This window comes from Cucurbita pepo, chromosome LG17, assembly GCF_002806865.2.
Source record: "Cucurbita pepo subsp. pepo cultivar mu-cu-16 chromosome LG17, ASM280686v2, whole genome shotgun sequence".
Taxonomy (NCBI): Eukaryota; Viridiplantae; Streptophyta; class Magnoliopsida; order Cucurbitales; family Cucurbitaceae; genus Cucurbita; species Cucurbita pepo.
Window position 1 is genome coordinate 3574291 of NC_036654.1, and position 20256 is coordinate 3594546.

The 20256-nt window shown below is 37.8% G+C and overlaps 3 protein-coding genes and 1 long non-coding RNA gene across 4 annotated transcripts; 3 read left to right on the plus strand and 1 right to left on the minus strand.

Annotated features, from left to right (window-relative positions):
- Positions 1 to 16: 16 nt before the first annotated feature.
- On the plus strand, positions 17 to 4275 carry LOC111778752 (LOB domain-containing protein 28-like; the record flags this gene model as incomplete). Its single annotated transcript, XM_023658725.1, has 3 exons — positions 17 to 660; positions 1562 to 1658; positions 4189 to 4275. Coding segments are annotated over 3 exons (828 nt in total), but the record flags the coding sequence as incomplete, so codon positions are not given.
- On the plus strand, positions 3795 to 10332 carry LOC111778754. Its single transcript, XM_023658726.1, has 14 exons — positions 3795 to 4458; positions 4806 to 4868; positions 4967 to 5011; positions 5249 to 5416; positions 5500 to 5604; positions 5698 to 5805; positions 5899 to 6267; positions 6851 to 7144; positions 7232 to 7624; positions 7732 to 7954; positions 8333 to 8643; positions 8731 to 9123; positions 9231 to 9474; positions 9554 to 10332. Exons 1-14 carry the CDS (start codon positions 4344 to 4346, stop codon positions 10236 to 10238), a joined length of 3516 nt encoding a protein of 1171 aa, XP_023514494.1. The 5' UTR covers positions 3795 to 4343; the 3' UTR covers positions 10239 to 10332.
- A 121-nt stretch (positions 10333 to 10453) lies between these two features.
- Positions 10454 to 14726, minus strand: LOC111778250 (protein HOTHEAD-like). Its single transcript, XM_023657958.1, has 6 exons — positions 14592 to 14726; positions 13711 to 14074; positions 12421 to 12734; positions 11754 to 12139; positions 10961 to 11529; positions 10454 to 10859 (listed from the first exon to the last, which is right to left on the minus strand). Exons 1-6 carry the CDS (start codon positions 14653 to 14655, stop codon positions 10796 to 10798), a joined length of 1761 nt encoding a protein of 586 aa, XP_023513726.1. The 5' UTR covers positions 14656 to 14726; the 3' UTR covers positions 10454 to 10795.
- Positions 13819 to 15295, plus strand: LOC111778251. Its single transcript, XR_002812500.1, has 3 exons — positions 13819 to 14045; positions 14576 to 14780; positions 14871 to 15295. It is a non-coding gene; the product is annotated as an uncharacterized LOC111778251 (long non-coding RNA).
- The last annotated feature ends 4961 nt before the right edge of the window (positions 15296 to 20256 follow it).

Consider the following 20256-nt stretch of genomic DNA (forward strand, 5'->3'; position numbering starts at 1 on the left):
CAAATCCACCTCCGCCGTCTCCTCCTCCTCCTCCTCCACCGCCACCACTCAAGCCTGCGCCGCCTGCAAGTACCAACGCCGCAAGTGCGTTCCCGACTGCATCCTAGCCCCCTACTTCCCTCACCATCGCCAACGCCAATTCCTCAACGCTCACAAACTCTTCGGCGTTAGCAACATCACCAAAATCATCAAAAACCTCGATCCCTTCCAAAAGGAAGAGGCAATGCGCACCATTATTTTCCAATCCGACGTCCGATCCCTCGATCCTGTGGGCGGATGTTACCGCATCATTCGTGACCTTCAGCGCCAGATCCAGTACAGCAAAGCCGAACTCGAGATCGTGCTTCATCAATTGGCGATTTGTAAGCACCAGGCTGCTGCCTCTGTTTCTGCCGCTGCTGCGATTCTGGACGCCGATCATCCTATGAGTGGAATCGAGCACCAATTTGTGGAGGAAGGATTTGTAATTGGGGAAAATGAAAATGCGGAGAGTTTAGACGACGAAGCGGCGGATGTTTGGGGGATTCAGGCTTCCCAAATCTCGCCCTGTTTTTCCTTCAAATCCTCTGTTCATGATTTTGATCATATCAATATTCATTATCATCATCAACAATTCGTTAAGTTTCATCCGGATCATCATCAGTTTCTTCATAATAACAGGTCAGTTTCTTCTCTTTTTCATTTTCATTCTAATTTATAATTTTAATGTTACAAATTATATATATATATATAAATTGATTGATTCATCATTTTTGGCCCCAACCTACGTTATAACCATACTCCATAAATAACCTAATAAGCTCCAAATTGGTGGATTTTGCAAAAAGCTAGGAGCACATTAGAGTGATTAGAAGGATGAATAACTCTTAGATAGAACTTGGAATCTATATGGTCACTCGTAGATTGCATAACTACTCACTCCACACTCCACAATTAACTTGATCATGACTCGTCCAATGAATCAAAATGAATGGATTTTAACCTCAAACCCAAAGAAAGGTTTGAAAGAAAGAATCATAACAAAACACAACGTTTTTTGTATTCCACCTACAAAGAAGGTAGTAAATACAAATTGAAGAAAATACCAATAGAAGGTAGCAAATCACCTTCTAACTTCATTGGTGTTTACTGTAGCTCGATTATGCTATTGATTTTTGGGCTAAAAAACTCTTTGCTTCTGTTAGACGAACACAGATATTGTCCACTCTAAGCATAAGCTCTCGTAATTTTGCCCTAATGGAAGAGTATAAACCTACGATCATTCCCTAATTAGCGAGGTGAGACTTTCTTCATCCAACAGTTTCAACTTGTAAATTTGCTAGATTTGACGATACATTAATCTTGACGAGTGGTTGGATTGATATCATAACCCAATGGATCAGGCCCTCTTGACGAGTGATTGGATTCATAACATAACCCAATGGATCGGGTCCAACAATCGTTTATGACTATATTACTTTTTTTTGTAATTTAGTATTTTTAATATATTAAATTTGTGTAATTATTAATTTTCATAAGCAAAAAAGAATATAGCTTTAAAAATTTAAATTAAATTGTGCAGTGAGGAAGAAGCAGGCATGGTGGAAATAGATAATGTGATATTGAAAGAAGATTCAGAGCCAATGCAAAATGATCAAGATGGAGAGGTTGAAGGTGCAGTAAATAATTTATTTACCTTCCCAACCACCCTCTGATACTTACCTTCTTCTTCTTCAACCCAACCCTTTTTACCTTTTTTCTTTTTTTTTTTTTTAATTTTTTTTTTATTTAGTCCTAAAGTATATATTTGAGAAAAAGGTGAGTGATATAGTTAAAAAAAGAAGAGGTAAAATTCAATTATTTTTACCTCTTCTTCACTTTAACCTTCTTCTAATGTTAAAATTTTTCATACTTCATAGGAAATTAATTAATGAAACCATTTTTTAATGTATTCACCCTATAAAAAAACGGTTTTGCTCTTCACCGTGGCCTTCAACGAATTGACCACCTCGCCGTCCATCTCTACACATTGACTGTGATTTTGGGGCTGACGGCGGTAGAGTTGGGTTGAAATTGACATTCGTACCGTCTTTACAGGCGGCGTTCAAATACCAATTATCACTCCTACTGACCATGTTGATCAAAATGTTGTAAGCTTATAAAACGAAAATGGTTTACTCCTAATGACCATGTTGATCAAAATGTTGTAAGCTTATAAAACGAAAATGGTTTTTCAATTGTTCTAATAAAAATATAAAATTATATAGAAAAAGAATTATTACGTATTAATTTGGAAATACGAGCGGATATTTACATAATAATTTTAGGCAAGTAGGGCACATGTTATAATTAATACACGAAGCTGTAACAATAATTGAATTTATATATAAGGTAATAATTGCTTTTAATTTTGAAAAATACTCAATAATTGATTTCAAATTGCAAGGACCACAGTATCATAAATAATTGCTTTCACTATTTAATATTTTAACATATGAATCTATTATCAAAATATTTTAAAAAATAATATTTTATTACACATTTTGTCTTTTTTACATCAAAATATTTACTGAGATTTTTGACTTTGAAGTATTTGACTATAACAGTGTTGATATACAGTTGACTCACTTTTGACGGTTATTATTTTAGAAGATGATCTAGAATTGGGTAAATAGATAGACGATAGAATGGTTTTACGGGGCAAAAACTCATCTATACGTCAGTGTAACATGTACTGATATATCTCATAGCTGTATTGTACCTTCCTCGAGTGCATAACATGAGCTTGAACATTGTTAAAGTCGGTGGAGCGAATCGAAAATGTACGGCTCTCTTAATATATTTTTTTAAATTACCGAAGATTCCACTAAAAATTAAGTTGAGGGAGAAAATAGTCGAATTATAAAGATTAAAAAACGTCGGTTGTGGATTATGCGATAAGGGAGCTAAAATCACCGACATAAATGAAATAGAGAACACGTGTCGAGATGTGATTGAGCAGTGTCGTGGGGAAACGAGACAGCAGGTGGCAAATCAACTGCCAAATCTTTGAGGTGGGTACGTTATTTGTCAACATTCATTGGCTTTTTAGGCGCCGTTCGTTTATGCTCTATAGATTATCCTTGAGCCACTTTTTATTTATTTTATTTATTTTTTTTAATTCTAAGGATTTATTTTTTTTTATTTATAAATATTAAAAATAATAAAAATATCTTTAAACAAATGATAAATTTTAAGGGCCATTTTTATAATTTAGTAATTTATTTGAATTTTTATAAATCCCACCTTTTAATATTTCAACAATAAAAATATTTTTAATTTTTTTTAAAAAGTTAAAAAGATATTAATGAAACTTTTTATTTTTATTTTATTTTTTTTTATTTTTTTTACTTTTTTTATCCTGCTAGCTCACTCCAAAAATCCGTCCTCGGATGGTAGGCTGCAACTTGCCTACATGAAGCTGGAATCGCTAGTAATTACCGGACAGCCATATGGCGGTGAATTCGTTCTTGGGCCTTATACACATAGCCTGTCAGTATTAAAATTTTATATATTTTTAGATAAAATATAAACTCTACCGGTATTTATATTAATTTAGAATTTAAATATAATTTTGACTTGAAATTTATGAAGTCATAATATAATTTAAGGAAAGAAAGAATGAATGAAGAGCTTCTTCCCCTTTGTCTGTCTTCATTTATATCTGTTCTTGTTTACAAAAGGAAGGAAAATAAAGAAATTGAAGCTTAAATTCTCAATTTTGATTCGTTTTTTTGCACTAAGCTTAATGGGTTTAGTCTTATGAGGCCCACAAGAAAGCAACGAACACAAATTTCAACGATTAATTTTCAAAACCCACTTAAATTCGTCGCCTAATTCTTCATTACTTAAGACAAATTCAACTTTAAACATTATTTATATGAACTTGCGGAGAATCACTTGGACGTTTGGCTGAATCGAAGTCCACCATTGCAATTTCAATCCATTTTTTAAAGCTTTCCTCTACTTTTACCCAAAACCCTTTTTCTCTTTCTCTCTTGCTCGATTAAGTGTGTCCTGTAGTGGGTTTGGATTTGGATTGGGAAGAAGAAGCACTTTAATCACGGATGAGAATAAGGGGGTGTTGTTTTAGTGTTGTTCTTAATGCTCTGATAATTCTAGAGCACAGTTTTCGTTTCATTTGTGTTTGTTTTCCCCTTGCTTTTACAGTACAATTTGTGGGTCTTCTTCGTTTGTTTTTCGGAACTGTTCGGCTCTCGAGCTGTTACTCGTAGTACCCATGTCGCTAATTCTTAAATTCTCTGATTCTTTCTGATTTCTCTCATTTTGAGCGGTTGAGTGCGGTGATAAAAGGAAGAGATCTGATGAAAACTGCTGAAATTTCCTCTGCGATTGCGACTCTGATGGGGTTTCGATCGCTGTTTCTGCTTTTGGGGATTTGTTTTGCTGTTCGTTCTTGCTCTGTCTGTGAATCTGCAGGTAATGAATGGGGTTCGTTTCCTTTGGTTTTTGTTTGATCTGATCGTTTAAGTTCTAGAAAACATCATTTGGGGATGAATTTGGATCTGGGTTTGATCTGGAATGAGATGAGAATCTGTTGAATGATCACTTTTCTAGTATTAACAGTATGATGAGCTTCATGCATTGAGTGTTTGATCTTTAGATTGTGAGTTGAAATCCAGTACGTTTCTTATCATAGTTCTTTCTTACTTGCATCAAAAGTAGAACTGACCAAACTATGCATAATCTACTCCATTTTGTGTTGCTTGCTGAGATTCTGCTGCTTTTTGTTCCATATTACGGATCTTTCTGCTCTCATTTTGCAGTTATCGCCCCGAACGGGCGAAGCCAAGCGCGTTCTTCGCTCACAGGTGACATCAAAAGTAGAAGTGACCAAACTATGCATAATCTACTCCATTTTGTGTTGCTTGCTGAGATTTTGCTGCTTTTTGTTCCATATTATGATCTTTCTGCTCTCATTTTGCAGTTATCGTCCCGAACGGTCGAAACGAAGTGCATTCTTCGCTCACAGGTGAATCTATGAAACTCAGTTTGAGAATTTCTGTAAAACTAGCAACTTCTGATCTCTGTGTTCACTATGAAGTAGTATAGTTTTATGATATATAGCGAAATCGAGTATGGGAAGACATAAATCTCAAGCTAACTGAGTGTAGATTATAGTTTCTATGTTCTTCCTTTCAACTTTCTGAGCTATCAAATCTTGACAATGATCATATAAACAGTAACGTTTATTGTTCTTATGATGCAGCGACTCGATTAGATGATTCGAGTAGAGCTCCTAGCATTGCACTTCCACCTACCGTGCCTGCTAAGAAATGGGGGCACGGTCATGAATTTCGCCATTCAAGAAGGAAGTTCAGAAACAATGCTCCACGGCGTGGTTATCGTGCATCGACTCCGGAGAGTGGTCAGCAAGGTGAAGAGTCGAACGATATATTAATTTGTTTCTTGAATCTCATCGATTTAGATCTATGGAAGTATTCACTAGTGAAGTTTCAGGCCGTGCTGCTGTCTCTCCAATTCAATCACCATTACCATCTGCAACGAGAGGAAGGTCGCCGAGACCTGCGCCATCGCCAACGATTCCACCGAACCACTATTATAGTATGACAAAGAGAACCTAAACATTTTCTTGAACTATGATATGCTCAAGGATGATGTTAACTTTATGGTATGTTCATGCCTTGTTTATAACAGTGCCCATTCCTGCTCCTACAATTTCTCCTATGGGTTCTTACAAGAAGAGGAAGAAGAGCATGCCACCATCACAAGTTATGATGCTACCACCCCCACCTCCTAATGGGGGTAGGCATACACTTTTCGCTCGGTATTTCATATTGAGTTATTGGAATGTTTCCACGTTATGATAACCATATACTTTGCGTTCCATACTTGTAGATTGTGCGATATCATGTACCGAACCACTGACCTATACACCTCCCGGGACGTTGTGTGGTTGCGTGTGGCCAATTCAAGTCAAAATCAGTCTTGATGTTGCAATATACACGTTTTTCCCTTTGGTTTCGGAGCTGGCAGAGGAAATTGCAGACAGTATTGGTCTGAACCATAGCCAAGTTCGAATTATGGGAGCTGATGCTGCTAGTCAGCAGTTGGAAAAAACGACCGTCCTCATCAACTTGGTTCCGAGAGGACCGAAATTCAATGATACCATGGCCTTTTCGATATATCAGAAGTTTTGGCATAGAAAAATATCCATTAACGCTTCGTTATTTGGTCGATATCAAGTCCTGAATGTCAAATATCCAGGTTATCTCTTGATCCTTCATCTTTTGGTTTTGGATATTAAAAGATTACACCAGTGGATGTGGATAAGTGAATCTAGTGCATTATTCACATGATCTTGAGATCCCACATTGGTTGGAGAGAGAAACGTAAGGGTGTGAAAACCTCTCCCTAGTAGACGCATTTTAAAACTGTGAAGTTGACTGTGATACGTAACGGGCCAAAACGAATAATATCTGCTAGTAGTGGGCTTAGGATGTTACAAATGATATCAGAGCCAGACACCGGACAATGTGTCAGTGAGAACGCTGGGCCCTTAAGGGGGTGGATTGTGAGATCCCACATCGGTTGGAGAGGGGAACGTAAGGGTGTGGAAATCTCTTCCTAATAGACGTGTTTTAAAACCGTGAAGCTGAAATGGACAATATCTACTAGCGATGGGCCTAGGCTGTTGCATTTTTTGTCCTGCCGTTCTCATTGATTGACACTTCAAACGAAGCGTAGACGGTCTCTTGTTGGATTAGTTGTTCTAAGACTTAAGTAAAAGATTATGCGTCATGAAATTCTTCAACAATGTTTCTTTTCTGATAAGCTCTAGCTTATGCAGGTCTTCCGCCGTCTCCTCCGTTACCTCCTTCAAGTACTTCATCCATTAACGATGGCTTGAACACGAGCAATACTAATATTGGAAATGCCATAAAACCTTTGGGAGTTGACGTGCCAAGAAGAAGGAAAGAAGGGCTTAGCGGAAACATGATCGCCGTGATTACTATATCGTCGTTCACTGCCTTTGTTATGTGTGTTGGACTTGCTTGGCTTTGCCTGTTGAGATGCAGAGTGTTTGCACATCAGGCAGCACAAGTTCCACAAAACTTGATAGCTTCACCTACAAAACCATCAGGTAAAGCTATTCAACCAAATTCTTCTTAATAATGTTCCCTTAATAGGGTCTGTACTTGTTTAGTCCTGAACTCAGTCATTTCTACAGGCACTGCTGGAGTAATGATGGCTGTAAGTGAACCTGGTTCTTCATCCCTGCCTCTCGATGCCGATCCTATGACGTATATAGGAGCTGCAAAGAACTTCACCTTGAAAGATATGAAGAAAGCTACCGACAACTTCGATGTTGCAAGAATATTAGGAGAAGGTGGCTTTGGAATTGTTTACAGTGGTAGTTTGGATGATGGAAGGGAAGTGGCTGTGAAGGTTCTCAAACGACATAATCAACACGGTATTCGGGAATTCTTGGCTGAAGTCGAGATGCTGAGCCGTCTACACCATAGAAATCTAGTTAAATTGATTGGTATCTGTACAGAAGATCAGATTCGCTGCCTTGTTTATGAATTGGTTCCGAATGGAAGCGTCGAATCGCATTTACATGGTAAGCAACTTTCTGCAAGTTCTGAAATCGGATCGTCGAACCGCATTTGTTCTTGGTTGAAATAGGTGGTTTGACATTCATATCCAAACTGTTCTGTGTGATTTCAGGCATTGACAAGTTAACTGGTCCTCTTGACTGGGATGCTCGGATGAAGATTGCCCTCGGTGCTGCTCGTGGCCTAGCCTATTTGCACGAAGACTCTAATCCTCGAGTTATTCATCGAGATTTCAAAGCTAGCAACATCTTGTTGGAATATGACTTTACAGCTAAAGTTTCAGATTTTGGATTAGCTAGAACTGCACTAGAGGANTGTGAAGTTGACTGTGATACGTAACGGGCCAAAACGAATAATATCTGCTAGTAGTGGGCTTAGGATGTTACAAATGATATCAGAGCCAGACACCGGACAATGTGTCAGTGAGAACGCTGGGCCCTTAAGGGGGTGGATTGTGAGATCCCACATCGGTTGGAGAGGGGAACGTAAGGGTGTGGAAATCTCTTCCTAATAGACGTGTTTTAAAACCGTGAAGCTGAAATGGACAATATCTACTAGCGATGGGCCTAGGCTGTTGCATTTTTTGTCCTGCCGTTCTCATTGATTGACACTTCAAACGAAGCGTAGACGGTCTCTTGTTGGATTAGTTGTTCTAAGACTTAAGTAAAAGATTATGCGTCATGAAATTCTTCAACAATGTTTCTTTTCTGATAAGCTCTAGCTTATGCAGGTCTTCCGCCGTCTCCTCCGTTACCTCCTTCAAGTACTTCATCCATTAACGATGGCTTGAACACGAGCAATACTAATATTGGAAATGCCATAAAACCTTTGGGAGTTGACGTGCCAAGAAGAAGGAAAGAAGGGCTTAGCGGAAACATGATCGCCGTGATTACTATATCGTCGTTCACTGCCTTTGTTATGTGTGTTGGACTTGCTTGGCTTTGCCTGTTGAGATGCAGAGTGTTTGCACATCAGGCAGCACAAGTTCCACAAAACTTGATAGCTTCACCTACAAAACCATCAGGTAAAGCTATTCAACCAAATTCTTCTTAATAATGTTCCCTTAATAGGGTCTGTACTTGTTTAGTCCTGAACTCAGTCATTTCTACAGGCACTGCTGGAGTAATGATGGCTGTAAGTGAACCTGGTTCTTCATCCCTGCCTCTCGATGCCGATCCTATGACGTATATAGGAGCTGCAAAGAACTTCACCTTGAAAGATATGAAGAAAGCTACCGACAACTTCGATGTTGCAAGAATATTAGGAGAAGGTGGCTTTGGAATTGTTTACAGTGGTAGTTTGGATGATGGAAGGGAAGTGGCTGTGAAGGTTCTCAAACGACATAATCAACACGGTATTCGGGAATTCTTGGCTGAAGTCGAGATGCTGAGCCGTCTACACCATAGAAATCTAGTTAAATTGATTGGTATCTGTACAGAAGATCAGATTCGCTGCCTTGTTTATGAATTGGTTCCGAATGGAAGCGTCGAATCGCATTTACATGGTAAGCAACTTTCTGCAAGTTCTGAAATCGGATCGTCGAACCGCATTTGTTCTTGGTTGAAATAGGTGGTTTGACATTCATATCCAAACTGTTCTGTGTGATTTCAGGCATTGACAAGTTAACTGGTCCTCTTGACTGGGATGCTCGGATGAAGATTGCCCTCGGTGCTGCTCGTGGCCTAGCCTATTTGCACGAAGACTCTAATCCTCGAGTTATTCATCGAGATTTCAAAGCTAGCAACATCTTGTTGGAATATGACTTTACAGCTAAAGTTTCAGATTTTGGATTAGCTAGAACTGCACTAGAGGAAGGAAACAAGCACATCTCAACCCATGTCATGGGAACTTTTGGGTAAAAAAACTACTTCCTGTCATGTAGTTTCTTCAAGTTCATTTACTTTTCACCTAACATGTTACCTTCTGATTTCCAGTTATCTAGCTCCGGAGTATGCAATGACGGGCCACCTTCTTGTAAAGAGCGATGTCTACAGCTATGGTGTTGTTCTTCTCGAGCTACTTACGGGAAGAAAACCAGTTGACTTGTTGCTTCCACCGGGGCAAGAAAATCTTGTTGCTTGGGCTCGACCGCTTCTAACGAGCAAGGAGGGGTTAGATGTAATTACAGACCCAGCTATTAAGTCTGATATCTCTATTGATAGCTTGGCCAGAGTAGCTGCAATTGCTTCTATGTGTGTGCAACCCGAAGTGTCTCACAGACCATTTATGGGCGAGGTTGTTCAAGCTCTAAAGCTTGTTTGCAATGAGTTCGAAGAGACAAATGAGGCAGGTTCACGAAGTTACAGCCGAGACGAACTTCTAAGTTACATGGATAGTAAATTTGGAGGAATCTCAGGGGAAATACTAAACGCTACCGACACCTTGCACCCGTTTCCTTCAGAAAAAGAGACGAATGTAGGACTATCGGCATCGGATTTGATCAGCGCATCTGCAAGATTTGAAGGACAGGAATTAGTTTCCTTGAGATGGCATACATCAAACTCAGAACCCTTGAAAATGGGAAGGAAGAGGCAGTTCTGGCAGAAACTAAGAAGTTTATCACGAGGCAGCATCAGTGAACATGGCTTTTCTTCTAAATTTTGGCCTGGATTTCGTTAGTTTATGTTTATTCATCTCTTGCAACGCAACATCTTGAAGTTCAAAGCAATTGCATTTCCGAGGCCGTTAATATTGTGGCCATCTTTCTAGGTCAGTTCTTGGAGTATTCATTTCAATATCACTGACACAAGTAATGAGAAAGTCAAGGCCTGAGAAAAGGTAAATCAACACTAATCTAATGAAATTTAAAGACATCAGTGAAGCAATAATTGAATACATCAAACAAGTTAGATATTCCACTTAAAGTTATCAAAATCACAAAGCTATCCATACACAACTGCAGATGCACAATCACTAGAATCTAGCTCAAACATAAAGAACAAGTCTAGTCTTCCAGTGCATCCAAAGAATGAAAACTCATAAACTATCAAAATTATACAAAACAAATCGTAGCCAAGTAGCTGAAAGAGACTATATATAAAGAATACTTATCATCTTAAAAAATTTGTAATTCCATACCAAGCCAGAGGTGCGCATGCCCACCGTTCTTTAATAATCAACTCACCCAGATCATACCTTCACTAACAAGCAACACAGCTTGTAATTTTTCGTAGTCTTTATGCTTCCGACATTCCAGATTTCTTTCCCAATCTATCCATCAAGATTTTCAGGCCCATGTACCTGCAAACACAAAACAGGGTATCCATTTGTAATTAGTTGCTGTTTATCAACTTTCTTATTTGAAAGAGAGTTTGCCAACAAACAGATGTTCATTATTATACCTTCCCATCATCATAACAGTAGCTTGAGGATTGGTGCCGGGGGACTTGCTGAGTGTCGAACCATCGACAATGCGCAGTCTAGTTACTCCGAGGACTTTAAGGTCATGGCTCACCACCTTGTCCACTAGACACCCTCCATGGTAGTGCCATATTGTGATCACACTGTCTTTGCAGAATTGCTCCAAGGACTTGGTGTCATTGCTATGCTTCGGTATGAGGTTGATGTTGGCCTTTACACTAATATTAAGTAGTCTTTCTAATGTTTCCTCGTCACATTGTGTGAAGTTTGTGAAGTATTTAGAATCCACAATCTTCGTAAGCATGCGAACTCCTTCGACACATCGGTGAAGATCATATGGATGATGAAAGTAGTTGAAGGTCACAGCAGGATTGTTGTCGACATTAGTGTTGATCAAGCTTAATTGTCCTTTTGAGATTGGATTTGCTATTTTTCCTAGGACGAAACCTCCTTTAAATGCCTCGTGGGGTAAGTCTCGTTTAGTTTTAATGTAAGCTTGAATAGCTTCAGGCGTTCTCTGTTTTGGAGGAATGGTGGATAGCTGCCCAATCTGGTTAAACCCACAAAATAAGTATCATGCATCTACTAACATACTTCAAATCTACTTAACTCATGTGCAAAGATAACTCAGTTTAACTCAAATAAACTCAAATGAGAATTTTTATATGAATGACCTAAGAAATGGAGTGAAAATGAGAGTGGATCAAGTTTTTCAAGAACAAAATGAACGTTTGTATATTTATTATGAAGGGAAAACAGAGATGTTAAATTTACCTCAGCTGACATCAAACCATGGTGACAGTGAATACTTTCATCCGACTGTCCAAAACCACTGCTAGATTCAATATAAACACCAAGCTTGGTGATTCCCACTGCTTGTATAAGTGACTGCTGAACTGGTCTATTGCTTGGAACAAAAATGGCGTTCATAGGGTTATCAGCCATGTCTTTTCCAACAAATTCATTGTCAAGAACCATGGAGATGTTCCACTTTTCAAGATCAGGCCTCGGACCAATTCCACTGAGCAGCAGCATTTGTGGAGTCCCAATTGCTCCACTGGACAATATTACTTCACTCTCACTGTTGCTCGATAGAAGAACTTTGTGTTCATTACCAGTTTCATCCTTGAAAACAACTCCAATTGCCTTCGGTTTCTTACCTGTAGTGGCCAATTCAAACCATATATGAAAGTGCTGATGGCTTAAACAAGATCCTCAACTTCAATTCTCATGTTTTTAAGATCACATTGAATGTTTAAACTAAACAAAGATCTTACCAAAACCAGAATAAATGCCAAGTAAATGTCTGCATTTCACCCTAATTTCTCAACCAATTAAGAAAAACTAGAACAGATATCCTCAGAACTCCATGATTTGGATAACGAATGGGCGAAAACAAAATCACGAAACCGATGAATGCGAGAGAAAGAAGCAAACGAACCGTCAGTGGTGTCAAAAATGAGTCGTTGCACAGTGGCATGAACCAGAACCGTAAGTTTATCGGGATTGCCTGAAGCTAAGAGCTCAGCGGTGGTGTGACGGCGGCCGGAACTGTCGAAAATGGTTCCGCCGACTTTGGTGCCGTAGAGATGATCGTAGGTGAAGCCATTGAACGGTGAAATACCGACGTCCAGTAGACTTTGGGTGAAAGCGTTCTGCCAATCGGCGAGGTTGGGGCGGTGAACGATTTGCTTCTCCACCCATGAGTACGATTCGTTCACCAGCTTCTCGTCCCAACCTACTTTGTTTATGAATCTGCGAAATCCCACCGATCAATTTCCTTAATTAAACTCTATTTTGTTCCTTCAATTATTTATTTAATTATATTAAAAATTTATGTATATGCTAGGGTTAACTTTGAGCCTAAGTTCTAGTCACTTTGCACCAGACTTCTCCAAAATGTCTCATTTCAATATAAATCTACGATCATTTACTAAATTAGCAGATTGGGACGGAGGTTAAAAAAAAGTTCTTTAATTTTTCTAAAAATTTTAAATTAGTTTTTAAATTTTTTAATAATATCTTTTATTTTTCTTTATACTTAAAAAATATTAAAAAAAAAAATTCAAAATGGTGTTAGTAATACGTTTAAAAACATATTTATAAACTTTCAAAAAAAAAAAAAAAAAAAAANTTGTATATTTTTATTTTAAAAAATTAATTTTTTAATCCCAATTAAATTATTTTATAATGTTGGAAGTACATTTAGTGTACATTAATAAAATGGGGTGGTGAGTGGGGTAAGTGAGTTTTGTTATTAAATGGACCACCTCTAAATGGGTCCCACTATACCTGCCTTCTAAATTATTGTTATTATTTTAGAAAATTAAGTAGTTATATTTTCTATTAAAAAGCTTATATAATTATTTTTAGAAAATATTATTCATTGGGTTTCATTTTCTTTTTTCTTTTTGTAATTACAATAAATTTAAATTATTTTTGAGAAAAAAACAAGAAAATGAAACAAATAAGGAAGAATTTTTTAAATAAAAATATAAATTATTTTTAATAAGCTTTAGATCCATATAATAATTGTCATATAATTAAGACATAGAAATGAAAATGAATAATAATGAAAATTATAAAGAAAGCTTTTTTAGTTCGTTTTTTTAATCAATTTATGTGCATAATGGAAGCCTATAAAATTATTATTTTTGTATATTTTTTTAAAACAATAAAAATAAAAATAATTTTGAAAAAGGGGAAAAAAAGGGCGCGGAAATTAAACTACCTTGCGCTTGCTCTGGTATAGAAGCCTGCATTAATGGCGGAACCACCACCCAAAACCCTAGCTCTCGAATTGATTACTCCGTCCGTCGAAGCGAAGAACTGAGAAGCCGAGGTCGGAGAAGTGTCGGCGAGGCCGATGTGGAAGTTTCGAAGGAAAGACACATTCGCATTCGTGAAAGGTACGCCGCCTCTTTCCAGTAGCAGCACGCTGAAGTTCTGTGACAATGTCGCCGCCAATGGACAGCCGGCGGTACCACCGCCGACGATTATATAATCGTAACCTCCCTCTCGCTCATGGCCGTCGCGATAGAAAGAGCTAGCGCGCTTGATGAACGGGTATCTCGATTTCACCCAATTTTCTCTACCTGCACTTGCATAGATTTTTCATTTGCTTGTTAGATTTGGAAAGAATAGGTTATTTTGGTGAAGAGAAAGTGCTCAAAACTTTGTGTTTCCGTTTTGTGAGTTGATTAGGGCAAGGAAAATGAGAAAACGGCGATTCTTTCTCTCTAGAACCCTAGAAAATTGAACCCTAACGATCATAGATGCTACTCTGTTTTGAAGATTTTGAGGAGAAACTTTGTAACTGAACAGAATCGAAACAGAACTTTGATTGTTGTTACACTAAAATTGAAGATTTGAGGAGAAACTTTGTAACAGAACAGAATCGAAACAGAACTTTGATTGTGATATTAGTTACACTAAAATTGAAGATTTGAAGAAATTTTGTAACAGAACAGAATCGAAACATCACTTTGATTGTGATATTAGTTACACTAAAATTGAAGATTTTGAGGAGAAACTTTGTAACAGAACAGAATCGAAAAAGAACTTTGATTGTTGATGTAGTTACACTAAAATTGAAGGTATGAGAGAACCAACCTTGGCAAGAAGAGAGAAGAAGAACAAGGAAGAGAAAGAGGTTCACAGCCCCAACCAACGCCATTGAATTGCAGAAAAGGAAAATGGAAGCTGCTTCTTCGAAATCAGAGTAGTGGATGATCTCTTAGATCGTGTGTGGATGGCAGATTTAAAGACGAAGAACAGATCCCAAGAAAACACATGAATCTGGTAAAGAGAAAGAAATTGAAAGAGGAAAAACAAGAGATTTGTAATATAGTTACTGTATATGCTTATTTAATGATGAATTGAATGATACAGTTGGAGCTTTGGATGGATGGATGGGTGTGCTGGTGGATCGTTGGATGAGGTCTTTTGAGGTCTGACCATGGCCGTCCATGGATGCTACTAGAACATCGCTCATTCACCTGTATGGGTACGTATATTTATTGCGTTGGTAGCTTCCAGTTGACATGGCATGGTTTTATTTAAATTTTAATTAATTACTTTTTAACCGTTTTTTAAAAAAATTTAAGTCTTTAAAATATACATTGAAATAAAAGATGATTTTTTTTTTTCCTTTAAATGCCTTAATCATCAACCACATCCATCCAACCACCAACACAAATGTTTAACCATCCTTCTTTGTTGCACCCGTGAATGTCTTGTGAAGGGGCCATCGTGTTTCCACCGTGCAGTAGAAGCAGCACTGCTTGTAATAAACTCCTAACCAAACTGTTTTATGTTTTATGTTTTATGTTTTTTTAAAAAATTGCCTTTAAAATAGTTTTAAACAGGTGAGGATTGTTGGGATTGTTGGGAGAGAAGTTGTGCAACAGCCAATGAATTTATAAGTAGAGAATACATCTTCATTGCTACGAGGCCGGTCGGTTGGGAAAATAAGAAGTAAAACCATGAGAACTTATGCTTAGAGTGGAAAATATCATCCAATTGTAGAGAGTCGTGAGTTTGAATATGGTATCAGAGCCATGGTCTTAACTTAGTCATGTTAATAAAATTCTTGAATGTTGAACAAAGGGTGTATTTTGCAGAGCCATGGTCTTAACTTAGTCATGTTAATAAAATTCTTGAATGTTGAACAAAGGGTGTATTTTGCAGACCTAGCGCATTTTAGTAGGGCGATTTCAAAATCGAGCAGTTTTGCACAGTAGCGAAAAAATTATTTCTTGGCATTGGGGTGGGGAATGCTCCAACTCAATGGTTGGGAGCCGAATTTTGCGTTACCGGCTCGTTCTCGCTTGCGTTTTAGTAGGGCGGTTCCGAAACCGAGCAATTTTTTCGCATGGTAGCAAAAAAATTATTTCTTTGAATTGGGGTGGGGAATGCCCCAACTCGATGGTTGGGAGCCGAGTTTTGCGGAACCGTCGCGTTCTCGCTTGTGTTCTAGTACGGCTATTTCGAAACCGAGCGGTTTTTTCACACGGTAGCAAAAAAATTATTTCCTTCGTATCGGGGTGGGGAATGCCTCAACTCGATGGCTGGGAGTCGAATTGTGCGGAACAGGCGCGTTCTCGCTTGCATTCTAGTAGGGCGGTTTCGAAATTGAGCGGTTTTTTGGTACGGTAGCGAAAAAATTATTTCTTGGCATTGGGGTGGGGACTACCCTAACTTGATGGTTAGGTGCCGAATTTTGCGTTACCAGTGCGTTCTCGCTTGCGTCCTAGTAGGGCGGTTCCGAAACCGAGCAGTTTTTTCGCACGGTAGCGAAAAAAATGATTTCTTGGCATTGGGGTGAGGAATGCCCCAACTCGATGGTTGGGAGTCGAATTTTGCGGAACCGGCGAGTTCTCGCTTGCGTTCTAGTAGGGTGGTTCCGAAACTGAGCTGTCTTTTCGAACGGTAGCGAAAAATGATTTCTTGGCATTGGGGTGGGGACTGCCCCAACTTGATGGTTGGGAGCTGAATTTTGCCTTATGGGCGCGTTCTTGTAGGGTGGTTATGAAATTGAGCGATTTTTTCGCACAGTAGCAAAAAATATATTTCTTGGCATTTGGATTGGGAATGACCCAACTTGATGGATGAGAGCAGACTTTTGCGGAGCCGACGTGTTCTAGTAGGGCAGTTCCGAAACTGAGTGGTATTTTCGCACGGTAGCGAAAAAATTATTTCTTGGCATTGGGGTGGGGAATGCCCCAACTCGATGGTTGGGAGCTGAATTTTTCGGAACCGGCGCATTCTCGCTTGCGTTCTAGTTGGGCGGTTTCGAAACCGAGTGGTTTTTTCGCACGGTAGCGAAAAAATTATTTCTTGGCATTGGGTTGGGGAATGCCCGAAATCGATGGTTGGGAGCTGAATTTTGCGGAACCGTCGCGTTCTCTCTTGCAATATGGAATCAACCCCAGGGAAAGTATGGAACAAATTACCTTGATGATCAAGATCTGTAAAGAAACTCGTGATTCGAATCACTCCACAAGAGGTTTGATGTCTACCACTTGAATCACTCTGGCATGCAAGTTCTAAACGCAAGAATTTTCAAAGATCTTAGCTCTCAACAAATCTACAAAAATAAAAATTATATTCCTTTCTAATTAAAAAATGTGATGTCCCTAATCAAAGAAAATGAGGCTTTATATAGCCTTTACAACCTTAACACACATGGCTCCCATTAATTTGCTAGTAATTGAGAAATATCCATAACCTCCTTGATAAAATGGGTTAAAATGGGTAATTAACGGTTAATATGGTAATGGTTACAATATAACATTTAACTCCTATGTTAAAAACAAACAAATATTTAAATTATAATTAAACAGTGCAAGGAATGAAATGTGCTTATTTGTTATCATTGAACTAGTTCCATAAATTTAGCTGAGTTCATTAAATGCAACTTAAAGTGCATTTAATGTATCTTTTTCTTGAAGCTCAACTTTGCACAGCATATTATAATGGAAGTCTTCAACGTCTTCTTGAATTTCCTTTGATGAGTCCACCATAACTTGAATATAAGTGTACAAGGTTTGTAGTAGCTTCTTGACTATCGTCCTGTAATTGAACCTTGAGGTGTGGAAATTTCTTGGTCGTGGTTCACATCATTCTCCCCCTCTTGAGAAGGATTCGTCCTCGAATCCCAGCCATCACCTACATCAAAAGGACTCAAATCAACAACATTAAAAGTCACACTAACACCATACTTACCTGGTAAATCAATTTTATAAGCAGTGTCGTTGATACGCTCAAGAACTTGAAATGGTCAATCTCCTCGTGGTAAAAGCTTAGATTTTCTTTGAGTAGGAAATCTTTCTTTTCAGAACTGCATTCAAACCCAATCTCCTGGCTTGAAGATGACATTCTTGTTTCCTTTATTAATTTGGGTGAAAACCTTGGAATTTTGCTTCTCAATTGGTTCTTTTACTTGCTTGCGCAGGTTATGAACAAACTCAACCTTGGCATTTGCATCAAAATTCACAAACTCTTTTGACAGAATAGGTAACAAGTCAATGAGGGGTTAAAGGATTAAAACCATAAACAATTTCAAAAGGTGTGCATTTGTTGGGTTTTATGTCCTAAAACTCATAGTTTGTAAACAAAAACATATTCTATTTTCAATAAAGTTATTATTGATGTTTATTCAGTAAAGATTGTTATTGAATAAAATGAATTTTACGATCATTAATCTAAATCCAATAAACGAAGAATACTTTGGCTATAGTATGATTAGTTGAACTATATGTAGAGACATAAGAGTAGATCAAGTTTAAGTATATAGTCAAAATGATCTAAAGTACAGAGATAAAGCTGAGTACCTTATCCTAGGGACACTATAGATGCGACCCACTTTTATATATGATATAAATAATGTGATCACTAAATTGTATATGTGGAGACATGTGAGTGGGCGTCCAATACAATGAGTATTGCATCAGATCAGATCATGAAGAAAACCATTCTCACTTTATAACGCTGTTTACTGTTGAGACTGATTTTTTCATTTGATGACCTAGGTAACTCGATCTTAATCCTGAGCTAACTATGAGCTCCTGTTTATTCGAAATTATCCTTAGATTTGCATGGGTGAGATGGCCCAAGTTCACCGACTCAATAAGTCTCCCATTTCAGGGGTAAGACTGGGTGAATAGCTGGGGACATAGGGTGTAAGATGGAACTCACTCCTACCCGCTTTTAGGGAAAGTAGAGAGGTTGTTCCCTAAAGTACTGACTCCAGGTCTTGAACAAGGGGCCCCACCCTCATTGACTGAAGAGGGATTCAGTTTACTGGTTGAACCGCAAACCAATTGTTCATTAGAAGATCAGTGGGACATAAGGAACAATAAGTAACTTCAGGGGTAAAACGGTAAATTGACCCAGCTCTAGTTACGAACAACATGTGAAGGATCGATTTACTAATCATGGTTATATCAAATGGACAGAAATATATCTATAGTGAGGGGAGTGCAACTACTAGGCTATAGTGGAGTGTCTTAGTAGTTAATGAATGTTGGTTAACAAGGTTAATGAGTTTAGCCGGTTAATCTCAGATCGTTGGAGCCCATGATCAGTAGGTCCATTAGGTCTCCCTGCTAGCTCATATTGGACTAAACCTTAGAATAGTGTGACGAGTGAGTTCGAAGTGTTCGAATTCAAATTAAGAAATATACGCTAAATATATACGATATATTTAACCGTATTTAGTTTTAATTATGAATTAAACAAAAAGAGAGAATTGGAGATATTTAAATAAGATTAAAATATTTTAATTATGAATAGGGATTCATAATCAATATGTGCCGGAATTGATTGAGATTAACATTTTATTTAATATTAAATATTAATTAAATTGATTAATTAATCATTTAATATTATTTTGATTTGAAATTAATTATTTAAATTAATTGTTGAATAATAAAGAAAATCAAAATGTCCACATCACTTCATGGAAAATCCATGTTTGAGTTAGTGGAATATTGAGTGTCAATATATGGTATAACCAAACTTGCATCTTTTCCACATAATCCCACAAATTTGAGTGGAATTTTAAGTGTCAACATTTGGTAATATCAAATTTGCATGAACATGCAAATATGACTCTATAAATAGAGTGATGTAAATCCTTCTTGAAAAACTTTGAGAAAATCTCNCAAGTTTAGTCACTCACCCAATTCCAGGGTCCCGTTCTAAGACCGGAGAATAGCAGGGAAGACACTAATGGTGGTTCAGAACCGGTTCGTGAGGAAAAAGGAATTTGAACTACAAAATGTTAGTACTCAAACTCCTTGAGTTTTAATGCTTTTGAACATGCTAGCTAATTTACTATAATTGATGTAGTTAGAGTGCCTAATATCCAAATTGGTTCTGCATGTGTTATATTAACACCACCAGCACCTTGTAACTAGTTGCTCTATTTCTCAAGACTACGAGCAGGGGAAATGGAAAGTGATTGTTTGGTTGCTTGTGGTGCTAGCATGCATATTTTTGGACATGTAACGGTCTCATTCGATCCTTTTGAAGTTCAGGTAGTTTTCTTGTCTTTATTCCTGCATTGCACCTTGTAACTTGTTGCTGTATTTCTGAGGACTACTTAGTAGGAGAAATGGAACTTGATTATTTTATTGCTTATGGTGTTAGCGTTCTGATTTTTTTACGCTTAATTGTCTTGAGCGATCCTTTTGAAGTTCAGGTACTATCACCTTCTTTGTTTTGTCTTTGAATGATAGACTGGGTTTCTCGTCGAATGAATAACACTCTAACT

Excerpts from the sequence above, each read along its gene's own strand:
- LOC111778250 (XM_023657958.1), bottom strand. The coding sequence starts at position 14,655 with ATGGCGTTGGTTGGGGCTGTGAACCTCTTTCTCTTCCTTGTTCTTCTT. Across the intron at positions 14,075-14,591 it reads TCTTCTCTCTTCTTGCCAAG|GTAGAGAAAATTGGGTGAAA; the intron begins GTTGGTTCTCTC and ends ATGCAAGTGCAG. Across the intron at positions 11,530-11,753 it reads ATGGTTTGATGTCAGCTGAG|ATTGGGCAGCTATCCACCAT; the intron begins GTAAATTTAACA and ends GGGTTTAACCAG.